At 43.2% G+C, this 23,497-nt stretch overlaps 1 protein-coding gene across 2 annotated transcripts in view; it reads left to right on the forward strand.

Annotated features, from left to right (window-relative positions):
• ZHX3 (zinc fingers and homeoboxes 3) overlaps positions 1 to 22,148 on the forward strand; it is a 45,851-nt gene extending 23,703 nt beyond the window's left edge. For both annotated transcript variants that reach the window (XM_081196099.1, XM_081196098.1), the window contains exons 3-4: positions 14,908 to 17,851; positions 19,259 to 22,148. In XM_081196099.1, coding sequence (XP_081052225.1) covers positions 15,055 to 17,851; positions 19,259 to 19,269 — 2,808 coding nt within the window. In that variant the 5' untranslated portion in view covers positions 14,908 to 15,054 and the 3' untranslated portion in view covers positions 19,270 to 22,148. The remainder of the gene's footprint in view (positions 1 to 14,907; positions 17,852 to 19,258) is intronic.
• The last annotated feature ends 1,349 nt before the right edge of the window (positions 22,149 to 23,497 follow it).

Genomic DNA, 23,497 nt, shown 5'->3' on the forward strand with positions numbered 1-23,497 from the left:
CCATGCCCCTAAGGAGAGTTCAAAAATGTAGGCCACGGTATATGCACACCCACATCCCAGCAGCACTGTAGCACAATGCCCAGTCTCAGCTCACAGTCATAGACTTAGCACGAATATGTAAGCATCAAGCGTTCTTGGAGAGGCGATCACAGCCACTGTACTCCTTCCCTGGATCTTCTGCTGCTGCAGCGCTGTGATCTCAGCCATGATTTGGCTTTGTATGTTGCCCAAACCTGGGCTCATGATTTGTCTCTTCCAGGTGAACCATGAGCTGTAAATCCAAAAATCAAACATGGTTTGGTTAAGTGTTGTGTCAGTTCATAGAAGAGCGCATAGGTGCCAACTCCCTGGGTGCCTGAGCATCAACAAAATTCCCTATGAAGGGGCTGGGTGCCCACAAATTTTTGTGCCAGGGCCATGTTGCGTGGCACCCACGGCCCTTGGCACCCATGGTCGTGGGGCCAAGCTGGCACTCCTGGAAGAGAGAGATAGTGTTGTGTTTAGCACATTGGACTTCGTCTAGGAGTGTGAAAGAAATTTGTTTCAGTTTGCATTTAAATGCAGTTCACACTTTCTGAAACAATATGCGAACTGAAATACAGCCGTCCTTTGAAATTCACATTTTTCTGAATTTTGCAGTGTAGTTCTCTAGCTTAAAAAAAAAGTGTACTAAAATGCACAAACCAGGGTAAAAATTGTCAGGAGCTCATCCTACTCTCGAGTAGAACCTTGGCAGAGACACATGCTCGACTGGCATGTTCCCTCCCTCCTGGTCAATTGTTTGGGAGCTTCAAAACCTTTCTTCTGCCAGAACATCACAGCGACCAATGCCAACAGACATCGGCACACTTAGGGATCCGCAGAGTCTTCGCAGTTCGCGTGACAGACCTCAGCAACTCAGCATTTTGGCTAATGTACTTTATTTACATATAAATACACACAGAACACTGCAACATGGCTCCCTCTCTCTCTAGCATCAGACAGCAAAGAGAATGAACAAAGGACAATAGTCCCACTTCACAGAACACAGTAACACAGTAACACAAACTCCCACTCTGTGGAGTCAAAACATACAACATCGTGTGAAAGACAACAATTCCATGACTGCAATCACACAGCTGGAATTCTAACAAAAATGTGCATAAAAATTAGCGGAAATAACATAGAAAAATACAGTGGAACCTCTATTTGTGACCATAATCCGTACTGGAGGTCCGTCCAGAGGTCGAAACGGGTCGCTGGGAGAGGCGCCGTTGTGCGTAAGCGTGGGCGGCGATTGCCCGCTTCTGCGCATGTGCGAATGGTGATTGCCCGCTTTGCATGTCCAAACGGCGATTGTCACTTCTGCACATGCGTGAATGGCGATCGCCGCTCCTGCGCATGCGCGAGCGGTGGCAAACCCACCGGTTACTTCTGGGTTTGCCGCGGTCGCAACTTAGGATGACCATAAGAAGAGGTGGTGGTAAGTAGAGGTTCAACTGTACATTATATTGGGTAAAATTGGCTTTCAAAAATGTGTATATTGAATAGAAAGATGTGTACATTAGGGAAATTTACTCAGAATGCTAAAGAATTTTTCTAAGGATTTTTTTAGAATTACAAACTGATGTGGATATGTGGCAAAGCAAATTTAAACTAGGGACAATGAGAAAGGGAGTGAACCAAAGTTGACAGTTCCTTGCATCCCTAGCTTGCAGACAGAGCTATATATATCAAGCGACCCACCTGCTCAACTGCTGGAGAACTGGAAAAAACATGAACACTAAAGTCCTGCCATGCACAAGCTGCCATTTCAGATGCCAGTGAGGCTCATTTGAACTGTTTAAAACAGACTGTTGGATAACTGTGTTAGTTTCTAACATAAATTTAATGTAAAGAACAGACCGTTAAATGCCTTTTAAAACAGCACAGCAAAGGTTATTGCCAGTAAAGGAGTGAACACAGCATGTTCTATATTCCAACCTTCCCACCCTCAGCCAAACTCACAATGCTGGCAATTACAGCTCCTGCAGATGATAGCATCATTCCTTCGATGGAAAAAGTACAGGAGATGTCCTCCCCTTTGCTGCACCAGTGAAATATACTGTATTACACAAGTGAAATGCACACAAATATTGCAGTATATCAGCGTTCTTGTTATATGTGTTTCCCCCCCTTTTTTATAGTCGCTATATTCCAATATATTCCCGTCACGGGGATTCAAACTGCCAACCTTCTGATCGGCAAGTCCTAGGCTCTGTGGTTTAACCCACAGCGCCACCCGCGTCCCGTTCCTTTCCTGTACAAAGGTAATTTCTCCTTTTAAGATGCACTGGAGGAACCCCAGTTATGAAATTATCCTCCTGGGAAAGTATGAACAGGCTCTGTCTCTCCCCCCACCTCCCATTTTTTGGGAGTATTTAAAGGTTTTATTAAAAAAAAATTCGGAAGATGTTTTATGCACTTAGTAAAAGGTAAATGTAAAGGACCCCTGACAGTTAAGTCCAGTCGCGAACCACTCTGGGGTTGCGGCGCTCATCTCGCTTTACTGGCCGAGGGAGCCGACATTTATCCGCAGACAGTTTTCCCGGGTCATGTGGCCAGCATGACTAAGCCGCTTCTGGCGAAACCAGAGAAGCGCACAGAAATACAATTTATCTTCCCGCCAGAGCGGTACCTATTTATCTACTTCCACTTTGATGTACTTTTGAACTGCTAGGTTGGTAGGAGCTGGGACCGAGCAACGAGAGCTCACCCCATTGCAGGGATTTGAACTGCTGACCTTCCGATCAGCAAGCTCTAGGCTCAGTGGTTTAGACCACAGCGCCACCCGCGTCCCGTTTTTATGCACTTAAAGGTAAAGGTAAAGCGACCCCTGAACATTAGGACCATTCGTGGCCGACTCTGGGGTTGTGGCGCTCATCTCGCTTTATTGGCCGAGGGAGCCGGCGTACAGCTTCCGGGTCACGTGGCCAGCATGACTAAGCCGCTTCTGGCAAAACCAGAGAAGCACATGGAAACACCGTTTACCTTCCTGCCGGAGCGGTACCTATTTATCTACTTGCACTTTGATGTGCTTTCAAACTGCTAGGTTGGCAGGAGCTGGGACCGAGCAACGGGAGCTCACCCTTCTTCACCCTGTTGTGGGGATTCAAACTGCCGACCTTCCGATCAGCAAACTCTAGGCTCAGTGGTTTAGACCACAGCGCCACCCGCGTCCCGTTTTTATGCACTTACCTGAGAATAAACAACATTGAGTCCAGTGGGATTCACTTTTGAGTAAACAAGCTTAGAATTGCAGTTCATGACTGCTGCTTTTGGGGTGTGTGTGTGTGATTTTTCATGCCCACTAAATGCTTCAAATGTGTTTATATTGTATTTCCTCCCCTTTATCTTTGGTTTATTTTAATGACTTTTTACTTGGTATTCTGGTTATAGTATTTCCAAGAGGAAAGCTCCGGTTTATCATTTAATCTACCACTTGTGTGAATCATCGGCTGAAAGACTGCTCAAGGTCATAGTGGTGGTGCAAAAATCAAGTTAGTAGCTGCAGCTGCATTGTCTTCCAGCACGTAATACCCTCTAGTGCTGGGGAAAATAGGCCCTAGGGCTTGATTGGCTAAAGGGAAATCTAGCAATCTACCCTCCTGTGTCTAGGCCTTTTGGTATATAAAAAACCTGGCCATTGACTTGGTTCTGGGGTCGCATTCAGATGAAGGATCGTGTTGCTATGTAACCATGTTTGTCTGGATGCAGTTTGCTGGTGCTCCTGTGATTCTAATGGTTGGTGTTAGGATGGGGCAAGCAGTTTTGGTCTGTACCTGAAATGTCGGAAGGGTCTTTCGTTTCTTAAACCACAACTTTACTATAAAAGGGTTGTCTTTGCTGTCTCTTAATAACACATTCGTCTTTATTGGTGTGGTTCCTTACTGTAAGCTCTGGCACCTGCCTGCTTTGCTTGGTCATTGCTACTGAGTACCTTGGGGGCTTGGAAGGCAAGGAGTGGATCATTGTCTCTTGCCTGGCTGAATCCCAAAGGGTGTCCACAAACAGATCTGAGTGTTTCCTGACTCAGATTTGGGGGTTCAGGGCTGGTGGCAGTACTAACAGGCAGGGGTGGTTTTCCCTGGGCATTATTTGGTTAGCTAACTCCCTCCCTAAGCAGCCTCCAAATCTTACAGATGCATTTTGGGATTCTGTATGGCTTGATATTGTATCTCTGCTACACTCCCTTCTGACACTTCCTGTCTTGTTGTGTGTTTCTCTTCTGGGAAAAGAAATCCTCGTTTCAGGTGCAAACAGTCTTGGGTGACCTCCAGCTACACACCTGCACTTTCATTTGTTTTATATCAGTTGTTTGCATTCAGCATTAAGCCCTTCCAAGGATATGTCTGCTGTGGGAAGCAAAATTTACTGGCAAAAGCTGCCAATCCCCAGTTAGCCATGAAATGCACTGGGTGACTTTGGGCCTGTCACTTCCCCTCAGTCTAACCTTCCCCACAGGGTTGTTGTGAGGATAAAATGGAGAGGAGGAGAACTATATACGTACAGCACCTTGAGCTCTTTGGAGGAAAGGTGGTATATAAATGCAATAAGCAAATAACTACCGGTACTTTTTTCCAGTAGACAAGTTGCTTGTTAGGAGAGGGAGCTTCTTCAGAGAGCATGCCTTCCATGCTTCATAAGAAATTAGGTATTCTCATTTTACACTGAGTGAGCAAGGTAAGCCAAATGAATGAGATCACCTAGCAAAAGAAGGTTGTATTCAGTGCAGTGCTATGCAAACTTTACGTCAGTGGAAGGATTTCTGCTTGCACAGTGGACCTCTTCCCCTGGTACAACCTCTAAAGCTGTTCTAGGGGTTTTCCCAACCCTCTGGAGCAGAATGGTAAAAGGTATGGAGGGAGGAGAGCGGGGAAGTCCCATTGTACAAGCAGAAATTATTGTTATCATGGGATATGGTAGTTGCATACCACCCAAAGACACTTAAAACAATACCCTTTTCACACTTTAGATTAGATCAGATTTATTTCCAGTTCCAGAACCAGCCTTTACAACCTCCTTCAAGTGTGTTTATTCCACCAACCAAAAATACTACAGTGGTACCTCGCAAGACGAATGCCTCGCAAGACAAAAAACTCGCTAGACGAAAGGTTTTTCCGTTTTCGATTTGCCTCGCAAGACGAATTTCCCTATGGGCTTGCTTCGCAAGACGAAAACGTCTTGCAAGTTTGTTTCCTTTTTCTTAACACTGTTAATACAGTTGCGACTTGACTTCGAGGAGCAACTCATAGAACGCAGTGTACATAGTAGCCTTTTTTGAGGTTTTTAAAGACTTTGGTGATTTTTGAAGCTTTTCCAGAACTTCTTTTGCAGCCATTTGGTAAGTTAAGTTTTAAAAACTTTTTTGGGGGGTTTTGGATTTTGGGTTGGGGTGTTTGGAATTCAAGGACTTGGTGTTGGGGAGGGGTTTGCAAGAATCTGGAAGCTTGTGTGTTTTTTCTGCATTTTTATGATTTTCTGTGACCATTGGTCCACTCTGCTCTTTTTTTAAAAAAATTCTGGATTTGAATTTCTGTGTGCTGGGTGGCTGGGGGAACAGTTGGGGAGGGGGTTCTTCAGCAAGAAGCAAAGAGTGGAAGAGGAGCCTTCTTCAAGTGGTCCCCCAGAGTCTTAGAAAATGTACTGTATACTTTGTTGATTTTTAAATGTTTTTCTGTCATGTTTATAAAGTTAATTTATTTTCCCTTCAATTTTTGAACTGCTCTTTACAGTATGTGTGACTTTAAAGAGCAGTTAATAAACTGTTGTTGTACCAAATTTGGCTTTGTTTGGACTTTTTTTGACCATAGGAACGCATTAATTGATTTTCAATGCATTCCTATGGGATTTTGTGATTCGCAAGACGAAAAATTCGCTAGACGACAAAACTTGTGGAACGAATTAATTTCGTCTTGCGGGGCACCACTGTACTTCTTTTTTTTTTGCATATACATGTAAATCTGTGCAATGCTTGTCCATCTATGCTGACTGTATAGCACATGCCCCTTCTATTCCCCTGATATTGGAAGCATGTGTCTCCATGGTTTTCCTCTGAATGCAGTTGCTGTATATTTACTATAGTTTATAAAACCTGACTTAGTGTCGCATTGATGCAATATCTGCTCCTCAACACCCCACCTTTGCTTTTCTCTTCCAGCTTAAGGGGGATGGGAGAACAACTGGTATCTTAGAAAAAACAGAGTTAATTTAATGCACTGTTTTTATGTTTTTAAAAAACCAAGAAGCTGATAACTGAAGCACCCAAGCTATTCCTTCCCGATGTTCAGCATGTTCTGAATAATGGCGCATTACTCTGAGCACCATCCCATATTCCCAGGACTTGAGTAAATGAACTTACTGTTGTACATGTTGAAAGTTGACTTTGTTTCTCGTAAGGTGATATTCAGTTTTATCACTGCTTGTGATTTACGGAGAGTAGCTCATTGCCAGAGTTCATTAAATCCCAAGCGGGAGATGAGAGCAACGGCAAAGAATATTTGGCCTCACTGGACAGAACCAACCCATTCAAAACTCTCAGGTTCCTTAAAATCTCCGCAGCTTGAGGGATCCACACATCTCAGCCCCAGAAAGAAGCATGTATAGCTGAAACTGGGAGTAAATAATATTTTCTATGCCATGCTGATCTTCCACAAACCAGCAAATGCTTTAAGGCTTACAGGTGATACTTTTCTTGTTCTGCCTCAATAGCTATTCTGAAATAAATGGGGTACGGTTGCTCCCCCTCTCAATTCACTTTGCTGTCTGCAACACATGCTGTAGCGTATACCCGTTGTTTGGCTTGACCCCTTCTGACCTTTTGTATCTTGGCACTGGAAATGCACTAGGTCTTTGGCAGAATGCTGTCAAAAGTAGAGGGGGGACTCTTTTGTTAACACAGTGCCAAATCCTGCTTCAACATGGAACAGTTTGTTCTGCTAAAAGAATGAGCCAGTTCAGTGAGCAGAACAACTCAGAGCGGCAAACCAGCATATTCAGAAAACTGAAAAAGTGTTTGGCTATAATGAAGTTGCCTTGAAACCAAGCTCTTAAGAAAAAGAGGGGGAAATAATTGATATTTTCTAAGGGGACAGTTCTCTCCCCCCCCCCCCATAGTCATTTCAGCTATCCGTAGCATGAAATACATCAGAAATAAGTTGTGCATGCATTCAGAATAAGAACGGGCTCTTTTGTTATTCCCAATCTCAACACTTTGCAGAAAGCATTCAAACTTTTCTAACTTGGGTGTGCCAGACCTTCTGGTTCAAACCTCTGTGGTGTGATATATACAAAGCGTGTGCAGTTAATGAATGCCCACTAATAATTGGTATTTGTAATTTGCATTTAAAATGTGACTAATTTCCATGAATGTGGCGGATGCTAGGATCTGGCAATGAATGCCCCTGTTGCCTCATGTGAAATTTCTGGCATGGAGTCTGCAAATTAAAAGATCTTAAGCTGGCTATGAAGTTCTAGCCCAGAATTCTTTCTTCTGAACTCACTAAGCTTCTTGTGCACCTCCGCAGAAGGAATTAGTTTTAATGCTGCTATCAAGATTGTCCTCTCATTTGATCGGTGTTATAAAAGCCTGCCACCACCTGAGTCACCTGGATTTTTGTTATTGCTTATCTTCAATGTTCTGAAACTTGAAACTGATTGTGAGCAAAAAAAAAAAGTATCACAGCACATTTTTTTAAGGGAGGGTGGGTGGGAGGCAGCAATAAGAGATGCAGAGCACTTGTTCAGAGAGTTTGTTAACCTAAGCTTTGTAACCCTCTACCTGGTTGTAGGATGGAAGGGCGAAATACTGAATCAAATGCCAATAGCAAAAGGTATAGAAGCAGAGGTGAAGTTTTGAGATAAAAGTTGGGTGGAGGGAAAGAACGTTGGGTCTACCCACAATTCCCGAGAGCCTCTGCATTAAAACAGTACTTGTTCTAAACCAGAAGTTGCATCAGAGTTGCCTTTTAGAAACCGCAGGAGGGAAGAGTGCTCTAGCCCTCAGGTCCTGCTTGCATAGGCATCTGATTGGCCTGTGAGAACAGGATGCTGGACCACTGCACCAGTTGCATCCTCCAAACCAACCTCAAGGGTAGTCCTATAGAGAGATGCAATGAGAGATCTATGCACATGAAAGAAAACTGAAATTTGCTACTTTCATGTTGTCCTCTACAAAGAATTGATTTAACAAGAGCAAATAGAGGCGAGCAGCTCCTAAATATTTATGCTGCATGGCCCAATTGGACAAAACGCATCTCTCAACAGTTTGATCCAGATTAAAAAAATAAACAAATCTCCGTTCTGCCCTGGTTTGGGAAATGAATGTGATCATTCACTCGACTGGTCTTTCTGTGCCCATAAACCATCCAAGCGTTTTGAAAGCCAGGCAACATCTACAAAGCACAATTGAAGGATGGGCACAATAGAGCCATTCTTGATACTGATGCAAACTGCGTGGGGCTGTTTTACAGATTAAAGTGGCAGCAGTTCCAGTGTTTACATTTTGATAGTATTATACAAACTCTTTCTTTCTTTCTTTCTTTCTTTCTTTCTTTCTTTCTTTCTTTCTTTCTTTCTTTCTTCTTAGTGGGTGATTTGTTTGTTTTGGGTGAGCCCCCTGATTTTAACCTTACTAACATAGCAGCTAAATGCTAAGGTTCTCACCATATTTTCCAGTAATCCTTAAAAAAGCAAGGATATGCTGATATTACTGCCCCCATTTCACAGAGAGAAGGCTGAGGGAGGCTAAGGGTACCATGAGTTCTTAGCAGAGCTGAGAGGAATTGCCTGCACACAGCAATTATGTCACATACACTGGCTCCTTTAAATGACTGTAATGGTGACATAGCAGAGGAGGTATGTCTTATTAGAGTAAATGCATCTTTTGTTTTGTTTTTTAACCTGATCTGCTTCTGAGCCACTTTGTCCATTTCAACCTGTAATTCAGGTTCTGAGATGCTCTTTATGAACTGAAGGTTCATAACTTTATGAACTGTGTTCCGCACGGGGAATCTAAAAATTGCAGTTCAGTTAGGCTTGCCACTTGATTGCTTATTCCCCCTGCTTCTCTCCTGATGTAATTTCTCGATTCGTCAAACTGGAAGCCCTTAGCTCTCTGAGAGCAGATAAAACGTTTGAACAAGGAAGGAGCTACCTCCATATAGGTGTTTGTCCAAGCTTGTGTTGTGATGTCAGGCCTTAGTTTACTCGTCAACATTATTTTTCAATTTAGCTTTTGGCCTGAAACAAAATTAAGATTTCAGCCCTTCATCACTTGATCACCCTGGCAACATATTCAGTTGGTAGATTATGGGATAATTAAGCTGAATGGTGGAACTGCTGCACAACAGTTTGGCAAGCACTGATTACCAATGCAAGGGAAATGCTACTGCCTTACTTACTAGAAGCATCCTCAGATGTCTGGATGTAAGTGTGCAAAGCTGCATCTCTTGCCCACCATTGGTCTCCCCTTCTGAGTACTTAACATCTGAGCTTCTGCATAGGACCAGAGCAGAGCTTCAGGCATTGCAGAAATATTGCAATGAATAAGGACGCAGAAGTGGTTTCTTATTTAAAAGATTCAAGTCTTTGAAAGTGGCGCAGTCTATGTAGAATTTCTGCAGTCTCCATATTCTTAAAAACAAGAAAATGGATGAAGAAGCTTTGTGAAGTGCAGTTGGATAAAAATCCATTACCAATCTTCCCTCTGCAAAGCAGTTTCAGAGGATTATTGGACGTGTTCTAGCATACTCAGTTTATGTGGGTTGATGACAGCGGAACAGGTGTGGCAGTGGCTCCAGGTAAATTGGAAGCTTCTCCTGAAGTGCACCCCAAATCTTTTTTGTAATACAAAGATTCATGAGCAGATAATCAATGTGGAAATGGTTCTCTGCTGTTAATGGTTCTCTGTATTAGCAAACAGTGATCCAACCAGCTCAGAGACATGTCTATCAATGCTGTGATCTAAAGATGTATATTTGCCAAGTTTGCATGTGCACAACCACTTTCAAACCTGGGTGCAGGTGATAGGAAATGTCTGAGAACATTCCATGTCTTAGGGCTGCAGTTTGAAGCCTCAACCCGACCTCTTAAATTATGCCATTCCCCCACTTAATCTAGTTGTGCTGCTGTGATTATCTTTGTTCTAGTCTGTGAATTTTGTTGGGGATTTTCATGCAGGTTTTTTTTTATGTTATCATAAGTTGCCTTGGGGTTTTTTTTTAATGACATGAAAACAAATACCTACAGCATTCATGTCAAAATTATGGCTCATTTAGTGTCCCTTTAATTGGATGTTGTTTGAAAGCAGCACTTCATCATAGTTTGTTTCTAAAAATTAAGGTTACAAGGAATTTCTCAGCCCACATGCCTGCCTATATTTGTGTCTGTGGGTGTTATAATGTAATTATAACTTTAACCGGCTTAATACTGATAATTTATTTGATTTTATTTATTAGATTTATATACTGCCCTTCATCATAATATCTCAGGGTGGTTCACAAGATAAGGATACAAGGTAAAAGCACAAATAAATAGTTAAAAAAACAACAAAATAATAAATCCCCTCCCACAAATGCATTTAAAAGGCTTCCTTACCACCTCATAGGAGGGCACAATGCTGACTCACTCATACACAGTCTATATTTGGACGGGCCTTCCATATGGTCCCAGCAGAAGTAAACTTTTCACAAGATATGGGTCCAGCTGCTTATGGGTGCTGCAGGGAATCTGCCTTTGCCATCTGTGCCAGTTGCCACTAGCATGGCAATGAGTGTGCCAAGCAAGCTGTCACCAAAAGCTACCTGTGGATGCTGTTGGCACGTCTGGGGTTATTTAGTACACACACATCCATATTCAGAGGTCAGAGGACTTGATCACTCATGTCTTAATTGTTCTTTGCTTAATATTCTCCTACCCTAGTTGTGTAGGTAAACTGGTACTGAAAGCTCATTAAAAGGAAAACCTTATTGAGTATTCAGTGGTCTTAAGAATCTACGCTCAAACATGGCACATGTTCAGTTTTGGTTGCTAAGCAAGCCTTGGGTGAAGATCACACTTTTAATCTTCTAAATGTAGACTTTGGCATTGACCAGACGAAATGTTTTGCATTAACAACCCTGCCTTTATTAATTATATGAAAACAAGCCATTTACAAGCCAGCCGAAAAGGACTGGTGCCCTCTTACCTAGCGGTACTTATTTAAAACTTAATTATATTAATGTATAGATAACTTACACTTACCCAGAGTTGTGCTTTCCATAATAAGTGTTCACGGCCATCAAAATAATTTGGGTAGTATCAGCTGTAAGACAGCCATGAGCTCTGTAGGGTTGGTACATCTTAGAGGACCTCTAATGTTGTTTCTTAAAAGATCTTATGGTACTTTACTTATACCCTCCCCCTTTCAACTTAGCTGTCTCAAAGTGTAACAGTTAGTAGGTGTGATGTTAAGTGAGTTTTTAAAAAATGAAATTTCAACCTTCCTAGAATATAAATAAAATCATAGTACACAATGGCTAACACCATCTGAACGTAACTGCTGTTGTTAAATAGGATTATTTTAGCGAGATTAGAATTTGGGACAGGATAGGGGCTGAAACTACCTGACCCCAATGCCTATATAAAAGTACAAACAACATCATTAAACATAAACTTTCTTTAAAACAAGGTAAAAATTAGAGGGAGAAAATATTAGGTAAAGTAAAGGTAAAGGACCCCTGGATGGTTAAGTTTAGTGGACAATTAGTGAAATTGCCAAACTTAAAAAAAATAAGAAAGTTTTGAAATATCCCTGAGCAATTGTGATGCTTTTACCATAGGAAAACAATGTGTAATATAAATTGGCACTGGTTAAAGCAGTTTTAAGTTGTTTATTTTGGAGAAGAGGCCATAGGAAATGGGTACAGCATTTTTTTTACATATGAAAGGTCCCAGATTCCTCCCTGCTGTGGAGGGTAGGGCCCAAACCAATGGTTTTAAGATACAAGAAATGAGATTCTGAATAAACATCAGAAAGAACTTTCTGAATGTAAGAGCTATTCAACAGTGGAATAGACTCCCTCGGGAGGTTGTGGACTCTCCTCCCTTGGATGTTTTCAAGCAGAGGTTGGATGGCCATCTGTCATGGATGCTTTAGTGAAGATTCCTGCATTGTGGGGGGTTGGACTAGATGACCCTTGGGGTCCCTTCCAACTCTACAGTTCTTGGGACCTCCAGTTAAAAGGATCATAGCTTGCAAGTGATGAAGAGGAACTGTCTCCCTGATACACTGAAAAGCTGTTGTCAGACAAGACAGTGCTGGAACATATGGTGGTCTTGGCTCATTGTATGACAGCGTCACGCACTCGTGCTTAAATGAACAAATTCTGAAAATTTAGAAATTGGGCCTAACCTGTTGTGATTTGAAATAAGAAGTGTTGCTCCTGAGCTTGGCTCTTTCGCAACTTGTAAATACACGAGCCCCGTTTGCTTAGTAATCTAAAACATCCTGTGGTCTGCTCAGTACGCAACTCAAGTTGCAGATGCAAGTGTGCACCAGCCTTCTGCATAGTGCTTATATAACTGTTCTAGAGGGAAAAGAAATGTACAAACAGTCCCTTCGATTACATTTTGTCTGGTGTGTTGTCACTGTGCTTAAACTCCAGCGAACTTTACATGAGAGGGCCGAGCAAATATTAACTTTTTCCTCTGGGAATAAGGTCAGGCTGCCACAGTATTCCAGATCTGGCCTTTTTAGTGGTTCAGCCGAATCAAAACAGCTTTCCCTGCGGTTGTTCTGTAAATGACACACTCATCACTGCTTTTCATTTTGGAGATCTAGCCTTCATGGAGCGCTAAAGAACTTAAGGAACATTTAGTCAATCAGTAACTCTTGTTTAGCAAACCAGAATGTTATTTAACTCCTCTTTCTTTCTTTCTTTCTTTCTTTCTTTCTTTCTTTGCACTGTGGGGCTCTCTTAAGCCTTGCCACATGGTTGCCACTTTACAACCCATACAGGGAAGACCCCTGTGCACATCACAGGGTTATTTCAATTGGGGGTTTCAGTCCCTTGCATTTCCAGTGAAAAAGAACCCAGTGGTAAGGGACACTGTCTGGAATCTTGGAAAACATTACAAGTAGACAGTAGTGGGTCAGTTTCTGCACAAGGTAGCTCTGTGTTTTTGTATATCTATCCCAACCATCAGAGCAATGGACCCTTTCCAAGTTGGAGTGATGTCTGAATTCCCGCACAGCTTGTTTGTGTGAAAGTGCCATAAGGGTTCGCTCTTCCTTTGCAATGTGCCTCTACCCACCACAAGGAGCATGGCTGATTGTCTTGCAGGAGGCGAAGTTTGGGAGAATTATGGGGTGCATCCACTTTGCATCACCAAAAGTGATCCTCCTAAGGGTATAGAAACTGCATTATGTCTTCCTATTCCGAATACAGTCGAACCTCCGTTTACGTAACCTTCTGGTTGCGTAAACTTTGGGATGCGCGTGTGGTAAACCTGGAAGTATTTTACTGAGTTTCGCCATGCGCGTATGCACAGAAGTGGTCCTCAGGTTGCGGAAAACTTGGGATCTGACCAGACCTCTGGAATGGATCCCGTCCACAACCGGAGGTACCACTGTACATGCATGAACACTGTGGGAACCAGGCAAAGCCCTCTTTAGTTATTCCTATGGATATATCCAGTGCAGTTTAATTATGTTCACGTGCATGCAGTCTGGAAAAGGGGCTAGGGAAACTTGCATAGAGAAGCCCTTTTTCTAACTTTCAGCTTGTGTATGTTGACTTTGCTCAGCTGTCAACATCTCCCCCCACCCTCCATGTCCTTATCCCCTCTAGTGTAAATCAGTTGTGGAGCTTCTCTTTCACTCTCATAGGCATATAAGGTTCTATAGGTTTGCTTCTGCTAATGTTTGTGTGAGAAACCTGTAGCTTATCACCTAATTTGTCCTGCTTCCTTGAGTAATGTGTCAGACATCTATCAACAAAACAAGAAGTGTTTTCCTCCTTTTAAAATAAAGGTGTCTTTGTGACCTGCATTTGCTACAAAAACCGGCATGTATAATCTCTGCAACACCAGTTTCTGGAATTGTTTTTGGTTCCAGCATTGATGGTTCCTGCATGCAGTCTTATAGTGATTTTCCGTACATCTAATGCAATTCATTAGATGAATTGCACCCAATGGATGATATCCAATATCCAATATTAGCCATACTCTGAGTAGACCCACTGAAAATCAAACTTTGACTATTATTCCGTCTTTTGTTTAGATTTAAAAACTGCATTGAACTTTAATGAAAACCGATATAGTCATCATTACCTGGAGGGGTGGGTAGAGGAGAATCAAAATTATAATACAGTGGTACCTCGGGTTACATATGCTTCAGGTTACATACGCTTCAGGTTACAGACTCCGCTAACCCAGAAATAATACCTTGGGTTAAGAACTTTGCTTCAGGATGAGAACAGAAATCGTGGTCCGGCGGCACGGCAGCAGCAGGAGGCCCCATTAACTAAAGTGGTGCTTCAGGTTAAGAACAGTTTCAGGTTAAGAACGGACCTCCGGAACGAATTAAGTACTTAACCCAAGGTACCACTGTACCTCCATGACAGTTTTAATTTGGGTAACTTTAAATCTTTCCTATATTGTAGGTTGTGTTTTCTCCAAAATATCAGCTATGCCATGATGTGTGGCCAACATTTCTGTCTCTCCTTAGCTCTATAAAGACAACTGCTTTCAGTTTCTCAGTTGACCAACTGAAATACTGTTTCTTAGTTAACTATCTTATGATGTATATGCAACACAGTATATAACTGAGTAAGAAACAGCCTGCGGTTGTGCTGGTGAAAATGTTTAGCACAATATTTTGCTGATATGCTATTCTTTTTGTTTCCTCAGATTCAATGGCCGACTTAAATGGTTGTCAAGACTCCTGACACACACATTTTTCTGGGCATCATGGATTTTCAGGAATATAGCCTGCAAAGCAGTCTCAAAAAGTAGCACCTGTCCTCTAATCTTTTATTATCTTCACTGATTGTAAAAATGGCCAGCAAAAGGAAATCCACAACGCCTTGCATGATACCACCAAAAACACTGGCACTGCAGGAGTCGCAACCAGGCTCTGTTGCAGTTGATCATGAAGGATCTCAACAGTCTGTTACTCCTACAACTCTGCCTGTTAGTGACACTGTTGTTCACAATAATCACAAAAATGGGCTGTTGTCCAATGGACATAGTGGTATCTTAGATGGTGATACTTACAGATGTATCTATTGCAATTTTGGCTCTCAAGACATTAATCAGTTCCTTGGTCACCTTGATTCTGAGCACATAGACTTTAGCAAAGGCCCGTCCTTTGTGTGTGTGCAGTGCAGTTTCCTGGTCAAGAGTCACAAAGAGCTTTCTTGCCACAACGCAGAGTGCCACATTGGGGAAACTGGCTTAATCTGGAATGTCGTGAAACAAGGCAAGCACGTGATTGTGGAGCAAACCATTGGAGATGCCAGCAGCAGCCAGGACCTTCTGGGGGACCTCCCTGAGGAAGGTCAAGACAGCCAAGCTGAAATTATCATTACCAAAACACCCATTATGAAGATAATGAAAACGAAACCAGAAGTGAAAAAAATCCACACATTGAAAGAAAACGTATCTAGTAAACCGGTCAAGGATCTAGAGAAAAAAGTTGGCGAGCAGCCATTCACCAATGGACCGGTGCCAGTGAACCAATCATCAACAGGAACAGTTAAGCCAACACATGTTGTCAATGGCTCAATAATAGGAAATGTACCTGTTTTGCAGGCAGGCCTCACTCAATTTGTGCATCTGCAGCAGCAGCAACAACAGCAACAACAGCAGCAGCAGCAGCAACAACAACTTCACCAGCAGCTACCCACTTCAAAATCCCTTCCCAAGGTAATGATTCCCCTGAGCAGTATCCCAACATACAATGCAACAATGGACTCTAATAGCTTTCTGAAAAACTCTTTCCATAAGTTCCCTTACCCTACCAAAGCTGAGCTTTGCTATTTGACTGTTGTGACCAAGTACCCAGAAGAACAGCTGAAGATTTGGTTTACTGCCCAGAGGTTGAAGCAGGGTATCAGTTGGTCACCAGAGGAGATAGAAGATGCACGGAAGAAAATGTTTAACACTGTGATTCAGTCCATACCCCAGTCCACCATTACAGTGTTAAATACACCCCTAGTTGCAAGCCCCGGTAGTGTTCAGCATCTCATTCAGGCCAGTTTACCTGGCCATTCTGTTGGGAAACCCGAAGGAGCGGGTGGTGTATTGGTTACGCAACCAATAATATCAAATGGACTTCAAGGGACAACCTCATCTCTTGCAATAGCAGTCACATCCATTCCAAAGACTCAGATAGCAAAGCCGCCTGCCACTGTGTCAGTTTCTAGCACTTCGTCCCCTGTGAAAGTGGTGAGTGCTGCTCCATCACAGCTCACTGCTTGCCCAACTATAACTTCACAGGCCTTCTTAGATCCCAGTATATACAAAAATAAGAAGTCTTATGAGCAGCTCTCTGCATTGAAAGACAGCTTCTGTAGGAACCAGTTTCCTGGACATGCTGAAGTGGAGCGGCTTACAAAAATCACAGGCCTTAGTACAAGGGAAGTTCGAAAATGGTTTAGCGATAGGAGGTACCATTGCAGGAACATCAGAGGTGGCAAAGCTATACATGCTGGAGATAATACAATAATAATAGATTCTGTGCCTGAAATTACCTTCACCTCTTCTCCCAAAGCAACCCCAGAATTAACTTCCACGTTGGCAGCAACACCTGCTGTTCACACCCCAGCCCGTCGGCAATCCTGGCATCAGACACCCGATTTCTCCGCTACAAAATATAAAGAGAGGGCTCCTGAGCAGCTCAGAGCGTTGGAAAGCAGCTTTGCACAAAATCCCTCTCCTCCAGAGGAGGAAGTGGACCGTTTGAGGAGCGAAACCAAAATGACGAGGAGAGAGATTGACAGCTGGTTCTCGGAGCGGAGGAAACGGCAGGTGATCAAAGACGCAGAGCGGCAGAGGGACGATGACGCCGAAGACGACTCAGGGGAAGACGAAGGCTCCTCGGACGACTTGAAAGCTTCCAGTGAAAATGGCTCATTGGATGCAGCCACCAGCTCTCAAACGCCAGGAGAGCGCAAAGTAACCCCTATAAAAATCAACCTTAAGAACTTTAAGGTGACTGAGTCAAATGGCAAAAGTGAGGTGCTAGGCTTGAGTGAAGATGTCCAAAGAGAGAACCCCCGGAAGCCCAAGCTAAGTTCTAAAAAGACTGCTCAGCAGAGACATTTGCTCAAGCAGCTCTTTGTGCAGACCCAGCGGCCGACAAATGAACAATATGACCAAATATGTTCTCATACAGGACTTCCCAGGACTGAGGTGATTCGTTGGTTTGGAGATAGTCGCTATGGTTTAAAAAATGGAAATTTGAGGTGGTATGAGAACTACAAGCATGGTATCTTTCCTAAAGACCTATCGACCTCCAGTGAGGCCAGCAGGGTGGTCCTGCAGGACTATTTCCAAAAGAACAAGGTGCTTTGTGAAGATGACCTCCCAGGTCTGTGTGAGAGAACTCAGATGACTACTCAACAGATCAGGCTGTGGTTTGCCAAAAGGCTAGATGAAGAAAACAGGGGAGTGTCAGACACAGGAAGTGAAGATCAGTCCTCGAGTGTTGGTGAGCCAGCCAGCAGTCAAAAAGGGACAGTCGATGCCTTTTCTGAAGTTTCTGAGAACAGTGAATCCTGGGAGCCTGGAGGTCAAGATGGTAGTTCTGAGCTTGGAGATCCGGAGAGTCATCTGCCTGCCGTTCACTTTGGTAAGTGATTTCATCTTAACTGTTTCTGCTAATTTGGCCCTTCACATTTCAGCATTAAAAAGTGGTTTAAAAAAACAAGTGTTGATGATCAGATGAAACTTCAGTAGGAAATAACTTCCCTCCCCCTTTTTAGAGGGGGCTAAAGATTTCACAGAAATGGAGAGCTGAGAGGTATTTTGGGGTGGGGGGGTGGGGATGGGAGATGTTGGCACATCAATGTCCTGAAAGGGAATTTCAGTCATAATGCGCAGCAAGGGCCATTGTTCAGTGGTAGAGCATCTGCATACAAATGAGGTCTCTGGTTCACTCCCCAGCATCTCCAAGGCATCTGAAACCCCGAAGAGCCACTGGCAGCGGTTCTCAACCTGTGGGTCCCCAGATGTTGTTGGACTACAACTCCCATCATCCCTGAGCTCTGGCCTTGCTAGCTAGGGGTGATGGGAGTTGTAGTTCAACAACACCTGGGGACCCACAGGTTGAGAAAGGCTGGTTAGACAGTACTGAACTATGCAAGAAATGGTCTAGATTCCTATGTTCCATAAGGGTAAAGGGGCCGTAGCCCAGTGGTAGAGTGGAAGGCGACAGGGTCAACTCCTGGCATCTCCAGGTAGGGCTGTGGAGAGACTCCTGTCTGAAACCCTGGAGAGCTGCTGCCGGTGAGTTCAGACAGTATTGATCTTGATCAGCCTTTCTCAACCTGTGGGTCCCCACAGATGTTGTTGAACTACAACTCCCATCACCCCTAGCTAGCAAGGCCAGAACTCAGGGATGATGGGAGTTGTAGTCCAACAACATCTGGGGACCCACAGGTTGAGAACCGCTGAGCTAGATGGTCCAGTGGCCCGACTCAGTTTCCTGTGTTTTAAGACTGCATCATTCAGGAGAGGGGAATTCTGGTCTGTTACAGGTAGAAAAGTGAGAGGAGGGGAAATGAAAGGGAGCTACATAATACAGATAAGGTCAGAAGATAGGCAGGTAAAGAGCAACTTCTTAAGCACACAGACTGGTAGCATTGGGCAGGCATTCATAGAATCATAGAATCATAGAGTTGGAAGAGACCACAAGGGCCATCGAGTCCAACCCCCTGCCAAGCAGGAAACACCATCAGAGCACTCCTGACATATGGTTGTCAAGCCTCTGCTTAAAGACCTCCAAAGAAGGAGACTCCACCACACTCCTTGGCAGCAAATTCCACTGTCGAACAGCTTTTACTATCAGGAAGTTCTTCCTAATGTTCTAAAGCAGTTCTCAAAAAACAAATGAACACTTCCTTCTCAAAATAGCTGAGGTCATAATTAATTTGTGGGTCCGTCCCCCCCACTCCACAAACTCGCTCTTGGCCTTTCTGCCTGCTTATTCTTTCAGTATTGTAGAGTGCATTGTGACATGCCTGTGTGTTGTTTTCAGAAATGGAGTGAACCAGCCCTGCCTCCTCCGAAGGATCTGCTGCTAACTTTGCGAAGACTCAGCAGCTGTGGGCCTCATTCTGAATCTCTGAAGGTCCTGAGGAAACACTGCCATAATGCCAAGATCATACTTTTGTAAAGCACATTGGGGAGTTAAGCAAGAGGGAACCGATTACTCAAGAAGACCTTGTTTTTGTGTGTGGGAAGGGGCTCATTTTTGTATGTTTAGTTTTAGTCTAGCAGTCTGCTGCCTCGTCAAGCATGGGAGCAGAACTGCCACAGTGGCAAAAATTTCCTCTCTCTCAAATAGATTCTCCGTTTTTGTTTTCCAGTGGACAATTTCTTTCAAACTTCCTATCGGTTTTTCTTATATTACCGAGTGGCCTGCAAACAGGATCATGAATCTGGGGCATTGTGTTAAACGTTACTGTTTCATAGAACTGGACTATCATTGGCATAATACATTCATAATCTTTCAGTGTTTGTTCTCTGAAGGCTGAATCATTGCATATACAGAAAGAAAGAGAGAGACAGACATCCTTTCACCATTGAATCTCTAGGTATGGAAATAAAAGCTGCAACTGGCACCCACTCACCAGGGAGCAAGTCCCATTGAACTCTATGGAACTTCTGAGTTGACATAGGGTTGTGCTGCTAATCATGTGTGTGTGTTTTAGGGACAGCTCTGATGAGCAGTATTCCTAGTTTTTGTGCACAAAACCAGGATAATAAGAATATGGCAAATTACAGCCATTCTAATTGGGCATTTGATGCATGCTAGTAGGGTGGAAATCTGGGGGGGGGGGGGGAGTCGGACGACAACGACGACCCCGAACTCTGGCATCTGTCATTCATTCATCTTTTAGTGACAAACTATGTGAGACTTTTCTGCAGCAGAATCTATTACTTGAATTAATCTGCAAGTATATGAATCAATGCACTTTTAAAACACATCTTAATCCAGATCCCTTGTTTAAAGCAAGCAAACTTAATTTTTTTATTAAGAAGACTATAAGGGGGGGGGCATGAAAGCATTTAGTAGGCAATCATCATATTTTGCATACCCCTACCCTACCTCTGTGTTTGGACCAGAATTGTGTTTTATCCCATACCTTCTTTCAGAGGGATGATCTTTTGGAAACTTTTGCCATTTCTCCCAGACTTCCTAGCCATTTATGAGCTGCTGCTCCCCCCCTTTTTTTTGTCAAGCAACTTTGCGCTATCTTAATTGCACAATTAATCTTACCTGGTTATAGTAGGTATGCTTCTCCCCCTACCTACCCAAGTCTTGGCCTCTTGTTGTTTTTTAAGTATTTTATTTAATTATTTTAATAGTATGGAAAAAAATATAATTTAATGCGCTGGAGTTTATTTGTAGTGGCTGAAAATGTTTATTTAAGTGAGTCAGTTTGGTGGCACTAAGTAGGGGAGTTTTCCCTTCCTTAGAACCACCTCAGGTATCTTCTCCAGAGGTAGCACTGGATCCAATCCCAGCTCTCTTACTGCACCTATGTTGCAGCCACCCCCAACCTAGTGCCCCCAGATGTTTTGGACTACTGTCTGCTCCAGATGGGCAGGGATTATCGGAATCGTCCTCTCAGAACATCTAGAGGGGCACTGTGTTGATTGAAGGCTGCTGTACTGAGTGTATCTCAAGTCTCTGGTTCAGAAAGGTTGTCTTTGTGTGATACTTCGTTCCACCTAAATTTTGTTAGCTTGTGGCTATCGTGTCCTCATGAATTCTTTCCCCAAAAGCATGACTGTATCTTGAGCCTTTAAATCACAAGTATGTTTGTGTTGTCCAAGCCCCCCAAAGCACAACATGGTATTTTTCAGTCTCAGAATTCAGCTGTGCACACATTGCGTGGAGTTCTTGGATTCTTAGTTTGGATCTTTTTCACAACGCAACCACTGATGCTACAATTTGAAGTGACAGCTCATCATGTGAGGAGGGGGACGGTGTCCTCTTAACCCTTTCCCTTTGTATCATGTTTCTGTGAAAACCACGCCTTCCAGCCTGATTCTACAACTCCCCCCCATCCCACCCCAGTTCTACCCTTCGCCATACAAAATATTTTTGCACACAATAGGAGATACTTTAGCACAGAAGGGGGGGGGATGTGCAGGTCCGCAAGCTCCGCTTATATTAATCCACATATTAAAAGAAAAGGCCTCATCTTTCTGCTTCTGCTGTTAGGTCCAAAGTGGGGACTCATGGCTCTCCCCTTCAGTATCATACCTAAAGGCCATCTATGGCTCAAATATATTTCTATGAAAGAGGTCTTGTGAGTTCAGCTTCTGCTCTTCATGCTCAAGTAGGAGAAGGAGCCCAGCTAGCTTGCAATGTTAGAGCTTCAAACACAGGAACCTACTCTTAAGACGTAGATAGATTTGCTGGAGTTTCTTTCTGCTTTCACACGAAAGAAGCCTTATGACCCTATTAGCACTTCCATAGCTCTTTTGAGAAACAGTGTGGGATAGCTGCTAGAACCTACTGATGGCATGGCCAGGCCTGTTTATGGTTTACTTTAAAAGCAAGGGGCCTGGATCCAGGGAAAGTTTGTGCAATGAGCTTTGACTAAAATATTGTAGCTTCCTTTTACTGCAATGCCTTCAGAGAACAAATGTGGGTAATTGTCTTGGGGTTCAGTCTTCAAAGGAGATTGTAGGACACTGCTATAGGAGTGAATGGGAATGAAGCCAAAGCTCTCAAATGAAAGAGCAACCTCATTCACTTCAATGGGGGTGGCACAGGAACAGTTCTTGGCAGTCTATATCCTTGCTTTTCTATGCCTACATACATACAGGTTTGTTTTAAGTATACACATATACAGTACATATATGCAGTTATTTTATGCATAGCATCAATATTAAAAATGTACATGTACAGATTGCTGTGTAATTGGAAATCTCACTCTGCTCTTAAGAGGGAAAAATAGTTCTGTGAGCAGTTAAAAGGAATTAGCATCAAATTTGAAGAGGGTGTCTTGAGGTCTACCTAAGGATGGCAGGATGAAGGGATTCCTAAGGCTGTGATGTTCAACATCCTTACTCAGAAAGCAGGATGTCAGAGAGACCCAGTTCCATGTAACTGGGTGTACGATTAGAGTAGCCAATTTTAATAGCAGATCAGACATTTATATGATGTACTTGGTTTGCAAGCCTTGAGTTCAGGTTTGCGGTTTGCAGACCTGCAACTTCAGTGGACTCTGTGTTAGCTTGTAACTAAGTAGGTATTTAATTTAAATTGATTATCATTTAGGCTGGAACTGTGGCAGAGCATCCCTGGTGTATGCAACAGTCACACACCAACAACACTCCTAAAACATTGCAGGCACTAGCCATGTGGCTGTACCAGTCTGCAGTGCAGTCATATAGCATGGATCGGTTGAATGCACAGTTCATGGTGGTTCCTACCACATTGGTGTCTGATCCAACGACTGACTAGCTTTGGGCATGTGGATTCCAATGGGGGCACACAACTCCCTCTCTCCAGAGCAAAGGTGGACAGAGGAGCATAATTGGGACTTGACTTGCTGACCTGTACCCAATTTAAAGCCATATTCAGTACCTTAATTTGAGTTTGCAAGACAGGACTGATTCCAAAGAGAGGATGCTATGAGCTAATGCATCCTCTTGCTTCCTCTCTCTAGCAAAACCGTAGAGTTTTAGTTGATCTCCCCAGTGGTTTCACAGCTGTGTTTCATGTCACAAGAAGCATCGCCACAATTTTGCACAGGTTTTCTAGTAAGACGTTCCAACTCTTGAACTATGTAGAAAATTTGGAAGAGGCTTTGCATACCGAAGGGACCCTGGAGAGCTGCTTAGATGAATCAGTGGTCTGACTCAGTATAAAACAGCTTCCTAATTCAAAGAGGCTTGTCATTTTTGTGAATCTTTGTCTGGAGAATGAGTTGTAGGTCTCTACCCCACCCCACAATACAAAAGCTAATTTTGACAGAGATTGGACGTTTGGTGGTAAAACAAGTCTTTTTTACACTGATTTATCTACATGAATCAGTCTCAGTTGTAGCTAGAAAATTAAGTACCATTGTAGAATTTTCAGTGGAAAAATGTTATCCTCACACCTCTCCTAAGGCTATTGGAGCACTTTGGTTGGAGATGTGGCTGCTTAGCTAGTTGTAGACACTGTTACATGCTGGGCAGTTAGGCAAGGCACTTAGGAGCTGGGTTTCCTGGTGCACTGAGGATGTTTTATTTATGTGTTTCATTTTCTGAA

This window comes from Podarcis bocagei (genome assembly GCF_964188305.1).
Source record: "Podarcis bocagei genome assembly, chromosome: 5".
NCBI classification, from domain to species: Eukaryota; Metazoa; Chordata; class Lepidosauria; order Squamata; family Lacertidae; genus Podarcis; species Podarcis bocagei.